Here is a 16,620-nt window from a genome sequence, read left to right on the forward strand (position 1 = left end):
CCGTTTTCAATATCCTACTTGAAGCTACTTTTGGACCAGAAAACAGAATATGAAGATAAAAGGAGATTTGTTGTGCATTGTTGGCTTTGGGTTAACATTATTAGGAGTGATACATACTCCACTCCGGCTCAATCCATAAAACTATCTAATTCGTAAAACAAGATGCTTTTCCAAGCCCAACCTCTAAATGGGTGCCTATTGTGCCGCATGTTAATGCAAACAAGATTGACACTGTAAAACATTTAAGACACCCCCTATTGTTATCCTTCATCTGCCTCACAGACCGTTCAGGTACATTTCCTTCTCAGCTTTTTTAACAATAAAGGACATTGTTCCATTAAATTAGTACAAATAATTATCTCCACATGATGATACTGCGCAAGAGATATTTAACAGGTTTAACTTTGGAGTATAGCCAGCCCGCAGATACGTCTAATTAGTGCACCAGCAGTATCATGAGAGATTATAATTTTTGCACTTATGGGTTAGAAAACGGCCCAACCTATCACTATCAGAACTAATACACTGGGGTGGACTAATGGAAGACCAAAAAGCTGAAAACATTTTAAATAAATGAATTAACCTAAATTTAAGAGCATACTTTTGACAGACAACGGCTGTGTTTGAACTCTTTCGAAACCCATCATGTAACCCAGGCACTGGGTCTCACTCATACCTGTAGGCATCAACTCGCTCTGAGTCTCCCCAGGTGTTTTGTCATCTGCCTCATTCTCGCTCAGGGCACTGAGTCTGCCTTTCCACTCGTTCTTCGGAAGCATTTCCACTGCCACCACATCCCCATGGATAGCCCTGTTACGGGCTCTGTTGCCGTGGATGAGGATGTCACTTCGGAGATCTTAAATGGAAACATGCATTCATTAGGAAATTAGTAGTGTGGCAAGAGAGGGTGTGAGTGTCAAACAGGTTTGCTTTGATATTAACAAAACATTTAATTATGTTTTAAGACAAAATGGTATATAATCCCAAAAATGTATAGCAGCATTACAGTGTTCCTAAAGTGTTCAAATGCATCAAAAGCTATGGTACAACAAATGTTCAATTCGAGTGCAATATCAAACGCAGTACAGTTATCTTAATCACCTGCTTTCTTTATTATAGCCTAAAGAAGGAAGTATATCAAGAAGCCTCATGGGGGTAGAATGGAATGGGCACACTAGTCTAACCAAATGAATAAAAGAATTAATCAACATTTTTGGCAAGCCAACCAAGTCACAGATCGTGAAAATCTATGCTTCTATGAATCAGCAATACTCTCTGGACCTATAAGGTTCAATATAATTCCACTCTACTATTCAGATACACCATCAATCCTATTATCCTGAAAAGGGTTGTGTAGAAACAAAACAAGATCAAAGCCATTATGTTTGAAAACTGTGCCCTGTAGCATACCTCAAGGAACTCTTCCTCAACACCTCTAAGCAACATCAAACAAGCATTTGCAATGCACTAGGTATCGCATTTGCGAGAGTTTGAGCTATTGGCATTGTAAACGACAATGCCTTTTATTTATGCGTTTTGAAAACCTGCTTAAACATACACTTAGTACTTATAGTCGTTGCTTATGAGAAGCAAGGCAGGCAAAAACTATGAGTACAAAGTGCGTGTTTACACACCGCTTGCAGGTTTTCAAAACACAAATAAAGGGCATTGTCAATTACAATGCCAATAGCTCAAACTCTCGCAAATGCGAGACCTATTGCATTGCAAAAGCACAGCTGCCTTCTCAATGCCTCCATTCTAAGATGGCCACCTGCTTTCAGCTTTTTCTTAGAAGCTGAAATGTTACACGCAGAAGGTGTGCCTTACAGGGGAGGAGTTGCACGCCACTGTGGAGAAATAAAGCAGATCGCATTGAAGTGCGGCACTCAGCTCTGTTTCTTCAATTTAAGGTAATGGCCATGTTAAATAAATAAAGGTGCTGGTTGGTGCTGTGCCGGAAGGTGGGAGGGGTTTACTTTTGAGGAAATCCAACAACTGATTGCGGTGGTCAGTAATTACATAAAGGCGCTCGGACGTGCTTGTGTCGGGAGGTGGGAGAGGTTTGATTTTGAGGAAATACAACAAGCAACATTTGAAGCACACAAGCCCAAATGTGATTGCTGAGGTTAATAAATAAATAAAGGCACACAGCCTTGTTGTGTGGAGATTTGGGAGGGGTATGCTTTGTACGAAAGCCAATGATAAAATTGAAAGCACATAAGCTCAAAGTGATTGCAGTGCCAGCGGACAGGAGAAGGTCCTTTAAAAAAATAGTGCTCACAGACAGTAATTAAATCCTCCTGAGTAAGAACACATGTAAGAGGGCAAGTCCTCATGGGAGGTAGCAACGGCAGAAAAGGAGGTACTCAGGAGGGACTACTTAGCCTATTCACGAATCAAAGGCCACCATTTACAAAGGACAGTAACAGGAACCAATTGAAAAGGTGGATGGAAAATGAGTGGAGCTTAAATTCCATACCTGAACACAGCATGTCTCAAAGAGTCCGTGCAAGCGCTTCTTAGGCGAGACCTAAAAACGTGAGTAGGCCAACACCGTCCATTCCTTTAAAGCATACAAAGATACCCCTTCTTAAAAAGAAAATCTTGCCATCCCAGTAAAATTACTGAGAGGGAAATAATTAGGCAATATCAGGTGCATTTAGCACAACAAATGTTTCTTCATTACAGCAGAGAAGAACAGAAGATGCACATGCAAACATCAGAGCTAATCTCCACATGTGACTGAATAAAAGCTACCACACAGCACATGGGAGTCCAATGAGTCAAACTATCCAAAAGCTAGAAAGCACTATGCAAAACCCAATGACAAGCTACAAGACTTTTTTAAATAAATGTGCACGTAATGATCCAAGCAATTGAACAGCACTACCTGTAATTCTAGATAAATGCTGATACTTAGTTACTTATCTTCTTCCCCACCAGTAAGGTGCACATTCTGGCTGGGCAGGAACAGATCATAGCAAAGCAAATACTTGAACATCAGTGGCCAGCATTCATGACAGGACAGGCACCACCAGACCCAGAGTGTGCTCCCATCTGCATTTGCTATCTGTCTAAATCTTGCTAGAGGATGAATGTCATGGAGTGCAAAGCATGGCAGCACAGCAAAGCACAGCAGCTAAGGATAGAGCCATGAACAGTCATTGGACGGATATCTGATTTTTGCTTGTGCATGCCATCATCTGTACCCTACTTCTGCTGGATACCCCCTCCACAACCAGCACATTTCTCACTTGGCGCAACCATAAGCGTATCTATGTGTTAATCTTTCCATACAGGAATCCACTTTTATCCACCTGTAGTCACTAGAGGAAAATGTGTTTTCTCTTCTGTAATCACCAAGTATAATCTGCTCCCAGCTAATGCCCAAGGAGTTTTACATGTCCTGTCCTCATGTCCTGTGCAATACACTTAGTAAAGGCTTATTAAACACTAGATTGTCAAGCTGCAGCACATAAATAGCCGACCTAATCTATTATGCCTGACTGAAAAATGGATAAGATTAATTATCAGTACCTTGGTTGTGTGGAAGGAAGTGCATGGAAGGGGTTTTTGAAATGAAATCTATCCACAGTTTTGGTTATAAGTGTTTTCATATTCATAGAAATGTTGAAGCATACCCAGAGGCTTCTGGCTAAGGTTGTGGAAGGTAGGATGTGTGGGAGAAGTGTATAAGGTAGTGAGGGACTCAAGTGCTCAAATATCAGAAAATTAGATTATTTCCATTATGGTGAGTTCAGCATAAGTAATCCAACAGCCATCCTGGGACGGCTGACTGTGAGACAGTTGAAGAACTGTGTTTGTAGATGGGGAGTGTATGTGGAAAAGGAAAGAAATATTTGGGTGCTGTCAGCCAAGAGATGATCTGAAAAGCCAAAGAAGTGAGGATTTGGATGAAGGAAGAGGAAGGATGCTCAATGGCCAAAATCTTGATAAGTAAATAACATATGAAATGTTGAGTTGATAGGAACAAATGAGTGACAGGTGTGCAAGGAGGAGAAAGAAAAGTATTGCTTGAGAGTACCCAACTTCTATTATATACTTTGGGCTTTGAACAACACAGAGGAGGTATGAGCATCATTTAATCTACTTGAACTCCAAAATAAAGTTCTGCAGAGTACTAATCCTGATATTAATGAATCTTTGGTAAAAAGGTCCCTTCTTTCATGAATTAAAGCATATGCTGAATCTAAGAAACAGGTCACTGTGGTCTTCTACAACTTACCTACAAGTTGTCTCTAGACAGAGCATATAGTTTTTGGGGCACATAAAAGGAAATTACAAGAGAACTCATACCTGGAGCTTTTTGGGCAACACATTTCCGCAGCACAATGGGTATAAAAGTGCAATAGAAAGCAAATGTTTCTTTGATCTGAGGAAATAAGGACATATCTCCCCACTACTGTTCATCTTCCAAAGAACTAAAGTGGCTGGAGCTGTTTTTAATGCTCAGTTGTGGAACTGTATTACACTGACCTCCTGTCAAATACACTGTCTCCAAATGGCACCATAACGCTATGGTCTACCTTTTCCTGTGTTTAATATCACAACTGCTATGAGAGTTTTACAATGTTTGGTGGAGAAAGAGGATATCCAGCTTAAGACAAGCTCTCTGGTTTCAAATGTTTTCACAATTTAGCTCAGTCATACCTTATGGAATGTAACCACATTCTTGCATCCATTGGGAGCCTGAGAAGTGCTAATCAGAACCTTGTACACAGTCCCCAGATAAAACGTTTTGATTCCAGGGCACATCTCCTGGAAATCGCTTCCTACTCATATGTGACTAATCACCTCGCTAATGAGCTTCAGAAAGACAACAAGCTTCATCTGATTTACTTATTTTGTAAGGCTGATTTTTACTAAGAGTACTAAAAAACAAGAGATAGCTTGCATGTACAAATGTTTTCAGTTAATCCGTTTCCACACAGATCAGGTAAATATCAACAAGTGTTACTTGAGTATAAAATACCTTTAAAAAATAAAAGACAACAGGTATTTTGCAAATCAGGAACAGTTTGTTTAATTAAGCATAGCGGCCGGGAGAACTGTTACAGGCAAGGGTCCGAGGACTGTCTCAATTTAGCTTCCGTTAGCATTATTCTTAAATACAGTTTTCATCAGGTCGTAAAAGTTGTCCCGCGATCCTTATATGATGAGGAATGTTGGTTGCTGCCTTAGAGTCATAAATTAATGGTCAAACGGTTACTGCAGGTGAGATTCAACCTTGTGTGGACACGTTATGGCCAGTGGTGTATGTGTCCAGATATCCAGCGTGGGGAGCACGTGATCACTACTTGTGCTAGTCCTGATTGGCTATGTGTTCCTAACTCATGCGGCATTAGACTTTATGGTATTTTTCGAAGCATGCATACCCCTCGGGAAATGTCTGCTTTATTGGGGGCAATCTCCCCTGACCACTGAGTTGTCGCTGCACCTATCTGTGGGATTCATCATGAGTTTCCTGCCCGAATGTTTGTCCATCAGCAATGCACCCCCCCTCCTGGGGCCTATCAATCATTGACCCCGAGCCTGGGTCTCAGAGCTTGCTTGATTATGCATTTGCGAGTCGGGTTTGAGGTGGAGTTCACGACGGGTGATTTTGTTAATAGAGACGTGATTTTGTTTTCATAAATTAATGTATTGTTCTCCATATTAACACAAGCATGGCTAAGGGAAAGAACACTACCTTAGCCTCCACCATGGAAAATCTGAGGAATTATCTACTATTGGGTGGCAGAGCCGAAGTCTAGACACTATATTTTAATGGGTCACACACCTGGGAGCACAACAAGTATGCCACAAAAAAATTAAAATTGTTAAAATTTGAAGCTCACCCTCACCCATATTTAAAATAATGGAGTGTAAACAGGTTTAGCAACATCTATCTACTCCTTAAAAAACAGTGCATATCTGGACTACTGCCACTGTACATTCGATATCAGCCCACCCCGAAACTAACAGAAAGCATGTGAAATGGAAAAGAGAGCACGTTCATATCAATACCAAATTTGAGAAAGTTTGTTGGGACAGGAGTAACCCCTGCATGGTGAATAGGTGTATACCTCTACCCTGAGTGCCTAACTGTATGTGAAACTGTTATCCTGAATTTCTGTTTGGCCCTAGCATCACGTTATTAGCATGTGCACAGAGGTCTAGGCCTGTCCCTGATAACAAAAATGTGATCTGGGATAGAGTGCACAAACCGTGCCCTTATGGCGGGCATAGGAATTCAAACCATGTTCTTGGTACGTTTTATAAAAGATGTGGGGGCACCATACCAGGTTTTTGTGAATCTTTAATGTGACCAAACTTTTTTTCTCTGTGTCAAGAGATCTATTGATCTTGCTCAATTAAAAGTCCACTTTTGATGTTAATGCCCAGACTTTACACTGACATTCCATGTGTGTTAGGAGAATTACACATGCGAGGTAGTAGGATTCTGAGTCTGACTACTGGGACCTGTAGGATCCATTCTGAATGACCCCAGGTTTAGCATAATATAAGATGGAGGAGGGATACAACGTTCCCATACAGTGAAAGTGTACTGTCTGCACTCCTGTGGCTGGAGGATGGAAATCTAATAAAAACTGAAGTGACAAGATGGCGATAGAGCTACTTTTAGAAACGAATTTAAGGCCTTGTTAGCAATGGGCTTCTGATTAGTTCTTTCGGAGTGCTACCATTTGGTAGATGTTAGAGCTGAAGGGTGTAACTGCAGTTTGTTGTTCAAGGTAATAAAGTTTGTAGACAGGGCCAGCCTTTTTGTCTGTTCCCCATTACTGCTTCAGGAAGGTTGATGAAAAAGTCAGATAACTGACACTAAGTTCTGCCTTTATTTTGAATACTCTTGTTTCGAGTCAGCACCATCACTACCTGCTGTGAGAGCCATCACCTTGCACAAAGGCTGTGTCTGAGGATCTGCCAGAAAATGTGTGACAACCATTCACCTAGGGGTGATGGGTCATCACCTGTAGTTTGCCACTTGCTGGAGAAGCGGAGGGTCTGCCTACAGCACAGAGAAGCCTGCATGCTGAGCAAGGGAAGGAATGCGGCTGGCACTGCAAACTGTCGAGGAAGAGAAGCTCAACATGTTCCTGGCGCACAAGTTACTACTTGTGTAACGATATATCTGTAAGAGACATTAGTTAGTGATAGATTCCTTACCTTCGAATATCCCCAGGCGTCAGACTGGATCTGGAAACTTTTGCGTAGAAGTACCCTTGTGCATCGGTAGGCGTCGTCTGCGGCTCCGCGTCCGTCGTCGGCGCCGTGATGACGTCAGAGTACTTAGACGCCGCCTCCGCGTGCTGACGTCAGTTCTTAGACACAGCTTTTCGGCGCCAGAAACGCAGAGCTATGCCAAAAACCAACACTGGTGCCTTGAAACTAGGGCCCTGAAAGGGGATGACCTTAACCCTAGATATCGGTTTGCACAACGGGGAGGATGGGTGGGTCGGTAAGGAATCTATCACTAACTAATGTCTCTTACAGATATATCGTTACACAAGCAGTAACTTGTGCATCTGAAAGAGACACGTTAGTGATAGATTCCTTACCTTAGAATAGATACCCCAGCAATACCAACCCCGTGGTGTCGGGTCTGCGAACCAATAATGACACCAGAAAATCCTGGAGGACGGAACGGCCAAAGAAGCCATCCCTCCGGACTTGACTGTCCAGGCAATAATGTCGTGCAAACGTGTGCAGCGAGGCCGACGTAGCTGCCTGGCAAATGTCCTGCAAGGGCACACCTCGGCCCAAGGCAGTTGTAGTCGCTGTGGCTCGAGTGGAATGAGCCCTCAGCCCCACACGGGGTTCCTTCTTAGCCAAGGAGTAACACGCCTGGATACACAAGATGATCCACCGCGAGATGGTCCGCTTGTGCACCGCTTTCCCTTTCTTAGCGCCCACGTAACCAACAAAGAGTTGGTCATCCACCCGGAACCGGCGTGTGCGATCCAAATAAAATGAGAGCGCACGTTTTGGGTCCAGACGGTGGAGCCTCTCGTCCTCTCTCGAAGGATGCGGAGGCGGAAAGAAGGTGGGCAAGGTGATAGATTGCCCAATGTGGAAGGCCGTGACTGCTTTGGGTTGGAAGGAGGGCCTTGTCCGTAACACAACCTTGTCCGGATGGACTGAAAGGAAGGGAGGTTTACAAGATAGAGCTTTTAGCTCACTCACTCTCCTGGCAGAGGTGATGGCTACCAGGAAGGCAGTTTTTAAAGTTAGAAGGCGAAGAGGACAGTTGTGGAGTGGCTCGAAGGGAGCGCACATCAGAAATGTAAGAACCAAGTTCAAGTCCCACTGAGGCATCACAAAGGGCACAGGAGGGTACGTATGCGTGAAGACTTTCAGGAATCGATTAACGATAGGGGACTTGAACAAAGAAGGTTGATCAGGCAGCCTCAAAAAGGCTGAAAGGGCAGAAAGGTAGCCCTTGATAGTGCCCAGAGCAGAGCCCTGCTAGGCAAGTGAGAGAAGAAAGAGAAGAACCTCAGAAAGAGGGGCATTGAGGGGATCCACAGCCTTTGCTGTGCACCATGCCACAAATCTGTTCCACCTACAGGCGTATACCGACTTTGTGGAGGGACGCCTGGCTGCGAGAGTGATGTTACAAACTTCAGGAGTCAAGTCAAATGGCCTCAACTGTCGTCGCTCAATCTCCAAGCATAGAGGTGGAGACTGGACAGGTACGGGTGGAGGACCGTCCCCTGCTGCTGCGATAGAAGGTACTCCTGAAGAGGCAGACGAACCGGGGGATCGACTGACATACTGAGTAGCTCTGGATACCAGTACCTTCGTGCCCAGTCCGGAGCCACAAGGATGACTTGTGCCCGGTCGCGCCTGATCTTCTTCAGCACTCTGGGAAGAAGTGGTATAGGCGGAAAGGCGTACAACAGACCGCAACTCCACTCGTGACGAAAAGCGTCTCCGAGCGAGTGCCGCCTTGGAAATTCCAACGCGCGTTCTCTTCTGTGGCAAATAGATCTAACCAAGGCTCTCTCCACTGCTGAAAGAGACCTTGCGCCACGTCCGAGTTCAGACGCCATTCGTGATCCATCATGCACCGGCGGCTGAGTTCGTCCGCCCTGGCGTTCAGAGAACCTGCCAGGTGTTGAACCACCAGAGTCACAACCTGATGTTCCAGCCATTGCCAGAGGCGTAGACCCTCCTGGCAGAGGGTCCACGACCTTACCCCGCCCTGTTTGTTGCAGTACCACATGGCGGTGGTGTTGTCCGTGAACACCTGCACTACACTCCCCCGAACAGAGGGGAGGAATGCCTTCAGTGCTAGACGAATCGCCGTAGCTCCAAAAGGTTGATATGGAGCCGGGACTCCGCCAGAGACCAGAGGACTCTGATCTCCGCCTCTCCCATGTGGCCTCCCCAGCCCTGGAGGGACGTGTCCGTCACAACTACGTGCTCCGGTTGGGGAAGGGAGAGGGATCTGCCACTGACCCAATCGCAGTCCGTGAGCCACCACTGCAACGGTCTCGCAGTGCCCTCCGAGATCAGGACATGGTCGGACAGGTTGCCCTGATGCTGGGCCCACTGAAACTTCAGGTCCCACTGCAGAGCCCGCATCCGCCACCGGGCGTGATGCACCAGAAGGGTGCAGGAAGCCATCAGCCCCAGAAGCCGCAGCGTCAACCTGACCGAATCCCGGGATAAAGGCTGGAAGATTGGAATCAGAGCCTGTATATCCCGAACCCGCTGCTCGGGTGGGTAAACCCGAAACTGCGCCGAGTCAAGAACCGCTCCGCTGAAAAGGAGCTTCTGAGAGGGGCACAGGTGTGACTTCGGCACATTGATGGAGAACCCCAGCTGGTGCAAGAGGTCTGCCGTCGTTTGGAGGTGGCTGACGACTGTCTGGGGCGAGCCCGCCTTCAACAACCAGTCGTCGAGGTAGGGGAAGACTGAAACCCCTAACCTGCGCAGATGAGCTGCGACCACCGCCATCACTTTCGTGAACACCAGTGGGGCGCTGGTAAGGCCGAAGGGGAGCACGGTAAACTGAAAGTGCTCATGGCCTACCATGAACCACAGGTATCGCCGGTGGGCTGGCAGGACGGGGATGTGGAAATAGGCGTCCTGCAAGTCTCCTAGGTCCAGGGCAGCTAAGACCTGAGCCAGAGTCAGCATTTTGAACTTCTCCTTCCGGAGGAAGCCGTTGACGTTCCGTAGGTCCAAGATAGGGTGTAGGCCCCCTTTGCCCTTCTTGGGTACTAGAAAATAGTTGGAGTAGCAACTACGTCCTACTTCTGGCCCAGGAACACGCTCGATGGCCCCCTTGGCCAAGAGGTTCGAAACTTCCTCCTGCAGGAGCCGCAAGTGATCCCCCGATACGCGGTGGTATTGCGGTGGCATGGCTTGAGGGGTCGTCTCGAAGGGGAGGGAGTAGCCCCTCCGGACGATCTGCAGCACCCACCTGTCCGTAGTGACAGTGCGCCAGTGAGAGTGGTGATGGCGAACCCTGCCCCCCACTGGCGTCACATGGGCCGAGAAGCACGGACTAGGAGGGTTTAGAGGCGGATGCTGCGGGGGAAGGTGTGGACTGGCCTCGCCGTTGTCCCCGACCGCCTCCACAGCGATTTCCACGGCCGCCACCGCGCTGGATGTTAGTCTGCGGCGTGTGGCTGGCAGCACGTGTGGGGGCGCCCCTTCCATGGCCATGAAAGGAGCGAAAGGCACCCATTTGCTGGCGCGGGGCCGAGAGGACCAAGGACTTGGCCGTAGCCCTGGAGTCCTTAAAGCGCTCAAGCGCATGGTCTGCCTTGTCGCCAAAAAGGCGAAGGCCATCGAACGACATGTCCATTAGAGTGTTCTGGACATCAGCCGAAAAGTTGGCGGACCTCAGCCAGGCGTGGCGTCTGACCGCCACCGTCGTAGCCATCGCTCTGCCTAGCGAGTCGGTGGTATCCAACCCACACGGTATAGAATATTTGGCTGCGTCTCGGCCCTCCACAAGGGCTTGGCCGAGTTTGGCCCGTACCTCCAACGGGCACTCTGGCAGCACTTCCGCCACCGTCTCCCACAGAGAGTGGGTGTAGCGGCCCAAGAGGCATGCGGTGTTGGAAGACCGCAGTCCCAAACTAAGGGAGGAGAAAATTTTCTTTCCATAATTCTCATACCTCTTCGATTCTCTGTCCGGCGTGGGCCGAGGGGAATGCGGTCTGGGAATTTGAGGCCTGGATGACCATGACACAGCGGACACTTTTTGAATGGAGTCCGCTCCATAGCAAAAGTTGTAGTGTAGGCCCGTCCGCGCCGAAGGCACGTGGAAGGGCAGCAAGAGATAGGAGCTGAGAGTCAGAAAGAAACCCGTACGCAACTATACCGACGCCCAGCCTAAAGACCTTTTGGTCTCGAGTAGAAGTTGAACAACTATCGGTTCCGACAGAGGGAACCGAAACACATCCGAACCCAATGGCGGAAAAAAACAATCTGGGGATGGAGGCGATGCCCATGCGCACTGTAGTCCAGGGGAGGAGCCACCTATCTCGTGTTACTTCGAAGACTCTTCCAGGACAACAATGTGCAATCATCCGGACCCAACACTAGGTGGCGGTCTATGCACAGATATGAATTCAGCAGCCCACATGCCTCGAACACATGGGTCGCCCGGGGCCGGGCGGTGGCGTCTGGCCACGTTGCTATCTACGGGCGAACCCGTAGCGGGCCTGGACCACGTGCCCAAAAGAACGTCCGTCAAGGCCTCATTAAAGGGCAGCAGAGGCTCGGCTGAGCTTGACTGCGGTTTAAGGACCTCAGTGAGGAGGTTAGTCCTCACGGCCACGACGGGGAGCTCAAGGCCCAAGGCCTTGGCAGCCCTCGTCAACACCACACTATACGTTGCCCCCTCCTCCGAAGCCACGGTAGGAGGGGAGACAAGACCAGTGTCTGGAGAGGTGTCCAGGCCACTGGCTTCCCCAAGGTCTCCTGCCCAGTCCTCATAAGACTGACACTCCTTGGTCAGTGGGTCCTCAGACCCCTCCCAATCCTCCTTATCACCCATCACCTGATACTCAGGGTTGTCAATCAATGGGGCCTGTTCGTAGAAGTGGAAATCTCCAAATGGCGTTGAAAGCGGCGCAGAGCGGCGCTGTTCCGGCGCCGGAACAGGAGCGAGGTAGGCATCGGGGCTGGCGTCGCCCGAGGACGGCGCCGGGGGTGACACCATACGGACTGACGCCGGGGGGGTCGTAAGGTCCACCGGTGACGATCCCGAGCCCGACGAAGGTCCAGTGGGGTCCCGCGACACCGGGCCCGAAGGCGCCGGAGGCGTAGGGACTGCATGACCTCGCAGCGCCGGGCCCGAAGGCGTCGGCGGTGTCGGGACCAGGGGGCCCTGCGGCGCCGGGCCCGAAGGTGCCGGTGGCGTCGGGCCGAAGCACCCGACCCGCTAGGGGCCCCAGACAGAGCGATGACGCCTCTTCGACTTCTTGTGCTTCTTACCTGACGACTTCGACCCGGAGGAGTGGTGCCGACTCCCGGAGCTGTGGTGGCTTCGTCCCCGCGACCTGCCCCTCGACCTCCTGTGGGACCGGGACCTCACGCGGCGCGGGACCGACTGCAGGAGTTAGAGTCACCTGCGGGACCGCTCCCGCCTGGCTTTCGAAGTGAGGGCCCGGCAGTCGGAGCAGGCCTTGTCGTCGTGGTCGACGCCCTGACAAGTTAGGCACAGGTGGTGCGGATCCGTGACCGACATCGTGCGGTCGCAATCCTCACAGTGCTTGAAACTAGGCATCCCTAGGGCACCGATCGGAGTCGAGAAGACTTCGAACAATGATCAAAAGGATCCAAAAAAGTTAGTCAAAAATTGACTAAGGGTTACTGCTTTTTCCAGATCTGCGCTTGCTGGCGCGGAAAAACGAAGAACCGACGTCAGCACGCGGAGGCGGCGTCTAAGTACTCCGACGACGTCATCACGGCGCCCACGACGCAGACGACGGACGCGGAGCCGCAGACGACGCCTACCGACGCGCAAGGGTACTGCTATGCAAAAGTTTCCGGATCCAGTCTGACGCCTGGGGATATTCTAAGGTAAGGAATCTATCACTAACGTGGCTCTTTCAGTTATATGAAACCCCCAAAAGTAGCTGACCTCTGAAATGGAGCGAAGCAAGTCCTGACCCAAAGTGTGATGGGTCCCCTATTCTTCCAGTGCATTTCTTTATAAGAAGCAGTGCATCAACTCATCATCATGCTGCTGGCATTCCAACCTAAAGTCTTGGGGATGCTGGTTCCAGTAGAGGAGCCTCAATATCGACTAGAAGGCTGGAACTACAAGAGACATCACCTGCATGCTTCAACCAGGAGACTGCAATTGCCGAAGAAGAGCACCTACTGGCACCAGTCCCAGAGGATGCAATTGCCGAAGTCAAACACCTACCGGCATCAGTCCACAGGCAACAATTGTCAACATGCCAGCCAAGTATGATGTTCAATCCCAGTGATGTATGGTCCCTAGTTGCTAAGCCCATTATGCAGAGTCACTGCACCCAGCAGTCCGCACTGTTAAATCACCAAATCATTTGAGCATCATGAGAGTTCTCTCAAACAGTCATATGATTTAGAACCAATAGGTATAGTTAACTGAAGTAACACATATTAAAATACTGCAGTTAAGTTCTGTTACCCTTTTTAAAAAGTAAATCAAATATACGATTGGCAAACACACTATTCTGGTCAGCCAGGCCTTAATAAAGTGTATCCACAGTGTGATTATCAGTAATGGTGAGAGGGGAGGTTTAAGGAACATTTGGAGTCCCTTTCCTTTTAAAACCTACTCCCAGCCAGTATATAAATGACTAAGGTTGTTAGGGATGGCCCATTACAGAGTGGCTTACCGATACTCATTTTTTCCTCTTGAAACAAAGCACTTTTAGCAGCATGATTCTTCTCTTGGTCAGAGCCAGACACCCCTACTGGGCTCAATTAAGGCTCCCCAGGGGGCCTGCCCCCCAGTTTGAAGACCTCTGCGTTAGATGTTCCACTGGGAATTTCAACTAGCAATCTAGAATAGGTGGACTTTCGAGCTATTACAGGAGGATTCAATTTCATAACTTCATAGGAGCCCAAGAAGGCACATGCCTGATGAGGAGCGCTTAAAGGAGGATATTCTTCCAATACTATATGGGACTGTCCTGAGATAAGGAATGGGGTTGAGGCATGATTGACAACTATGACCAACTTCAAAGATGATGTAGATGCAAGTGTCGGGGTGTAGGAAAACTGGGAGAGCAAGTCCCCTTCTAAATATCTACTTTTTTGTGAAACATGGAACCTAGGCATGACATTAGCTTATATATGAGCCCCAAGCTGATTTTACTAGACTCACAGTGCCATAATTTAGACTGGTGCATGCTAGCTCAAATAACTGTATAGTCAAGCGGAGGCTTCCCCAAAACGTTTGAAAAGTTGTGTGGACAACTGAAAATGTACTGCTAAATGATGATGCTGCATACAGCAAAGAACCTTGTATGTATAGTTTCCCACTAACTTATCAGAGTTCCTCTTATTTAATTAACTATGAGAATGATGGTTGAAACCAGGCCAATGGAGATGAATATTGATATCACAATAAATGACAAGGTGTTTTTCTTTATCTCTGGTACGTAAGATGCTTTTCAAACAAAATGCCTTGCCACGATTTATCCACAACTATATTACTGTAAATGATACAAGTTAAGTTGTTTCAATAGAACAGCTTCAGATACAGACTAAATATCCAAGGATTGCTTATCCCACTAAACAACATGCAAAAGCACAATTACTCAAAGGTCAAGATCATGTTAAGCTATATAAAACAAAATACAGTATATTATATATCTATACTAATATAATAAAGAGAGAGCCCAAACCTTTGAGGCGGCTAATCTCAGGAACCACAGCACCAATCGCACAAGTTACTACTTGTGTAACAATATATTTGTAAGAGACATTAGTTAGTGATAGATTCCTTACCTTAGAATATCCCCAGGCGTCAGACTGGATCCACAAATTTTTGCGTAGCAGTACCCTTGCGCGTCGGTAGGCGTCGTCAGGGGCTCCGCGTCCGTCGTCGGCATCGTGGGCGCCGTGATGACGTCGTCGGAGTACTTAGACGCCGCCTCCGCGTGCTGACGTCAGTTCTTAGACTTAGCTTTTCCGCACCAGAATCGCAGAGCTATGCTAAAAACCAACACTGGTGCCTTGACACTAGGGCCCTGAAAGGGGATGACCTTAACCCTAGATATCGGTTCGCAGAACGGGGAGGATGAGTGGGTCGGTAAGGAATCTATCAGTAACTAATGTCTCTTATAGATATATTGTTACAAAAGTAGTAACTTGTGCATCTGAAAGAGACACGTTAGTGATAGATTCCTTACCTTAGAATAGATACTCCAGCAATACCAACCCCGGTGGTGGGTCTGCGAACCAATAATCACACCAGAAAGTCCTGGAGGACCGAACGGCCAAAGAAGCCATCCCTCTGGACTTGGCTGTCCAGGCAAAAATGTCTTGCAAACGTGTGCAGCGAGGCCCACGTAGCTGCCTGGCAAAAGTCCTGCAAGGGCACTCCTCGGCCCAAGGCAGTAGTAGTAGCTGTGGCTCGAGTGGAATGAGCCCTCAGCCCAACAGGGGGTTCCTTCTTAGCCAAGGAGTAGCACTCCTGGATACACAATATGATCCACCGCGAGATGGTCCGTTTGTGTACCGCTTTTCCCTTCTTAGCGCCCACGTAACCAACAAAGAGTTGGTCATCCACACGGAACTGGCGTGTGCGATCCAGATAGAAAGAGAGCGGACGTTTTGGGTCCAGACGGTGGAGCCTCTCTTCCTCTCTTGAGGGATGCGGAGGCGGAAAGAAGGTGGGCAAGGTGATGGATTGCCCGATGTGGAAGCTGTGACTACCTTGGGCAGGAAAGAGGGCCTTGTCCGCAACACAACCTTATCCGGATGGACCGAAAGGAAAGGAGGTTTACAGGATAGAGCCTGGAGTTCACTCACTCTCCTGGCAGAGGTGATGGCTACCAGGAAGGCAGTCTTCAAAGTAAGAAGGCGGAGAGGACAGTTGAGAAGTGGCTCGAAGGGAGCGCACATCAGAAAAGTAAGAACCAAGTTCAAGTCCCACTGAGGCATCACAAAGGGAACAGGAGGGTACGTATGTGTGATGCCCTTCAAGAATCGATTAACAATAGGGGACTTGAACAAAGAAGGTTGATCAGGCAGCCTCAAAAAGGCTGAAAGAGAAGACAGCTAGCCCTTGATAGTGCCCAGACCAGAGCCCTGCTGGGCAAGAGAAAGAAGGAAGAGAAGAACCTCAGAAAGAGGGGCAGAAAGAGGATCCACAGCCTTTGCTGTGCACCATGCCACAAATCTATTCCATCTGCAGGCGTATACCAACTTTGTGGAGGGACGCCTGGCTGCCAGAATGATGTTACAGACTTCAGGAGGCAAGTCAAATGGCCTTAACTGTCGCCGCTCAATCTCCAAGCATGGAGGTGGAGACTGGACAGGTTCGGGTGGAAGACCGTCCCCTGCTGCGGCAACAGAAGGTCCTCCTGAAGAGGCAGACGAACCGGGGGATCGACTGACATACTGAGTAGCTTG

General features: G+C 48.4%; 1 protein-coding gene across 1 annotated transcript in view; it reads right to left on the reverse strand.

The window, feature by feature from the left end:
* DIS3L (DIS3 like exosome 3'-5' exoribonuclease) overlaps positions 1–16,620 on the reverse strand; it is a 408,581-nt gene that overhangs the window by 246,599 nt on the left and 145,362 nt on the right. The window contains exon 7 of the mRNA XM_086957989.1: positions 677–856. Within this exon, the coding sequence (XP_086814115.1) occupies positions 677–856 (180 nt within the window). The remainder of the gene's footprint in view (positions 1–676; positions 857–16,620) is intronic.

Source organism: Lissotriton vulgaris, chromosome 2_1, assembly GCF_964263255.1.
Source record: "Lissotriton vulgaris chromosome 2_1, aLisVul1.2, whole genome shotgun sequence".
NCBI classification, from domain to species: Eukaryota; Metazoa; Chordata; class Amphibia; order Caudata; family Salamandridae; genus Lissotriton; species Lissotriton vulgaris.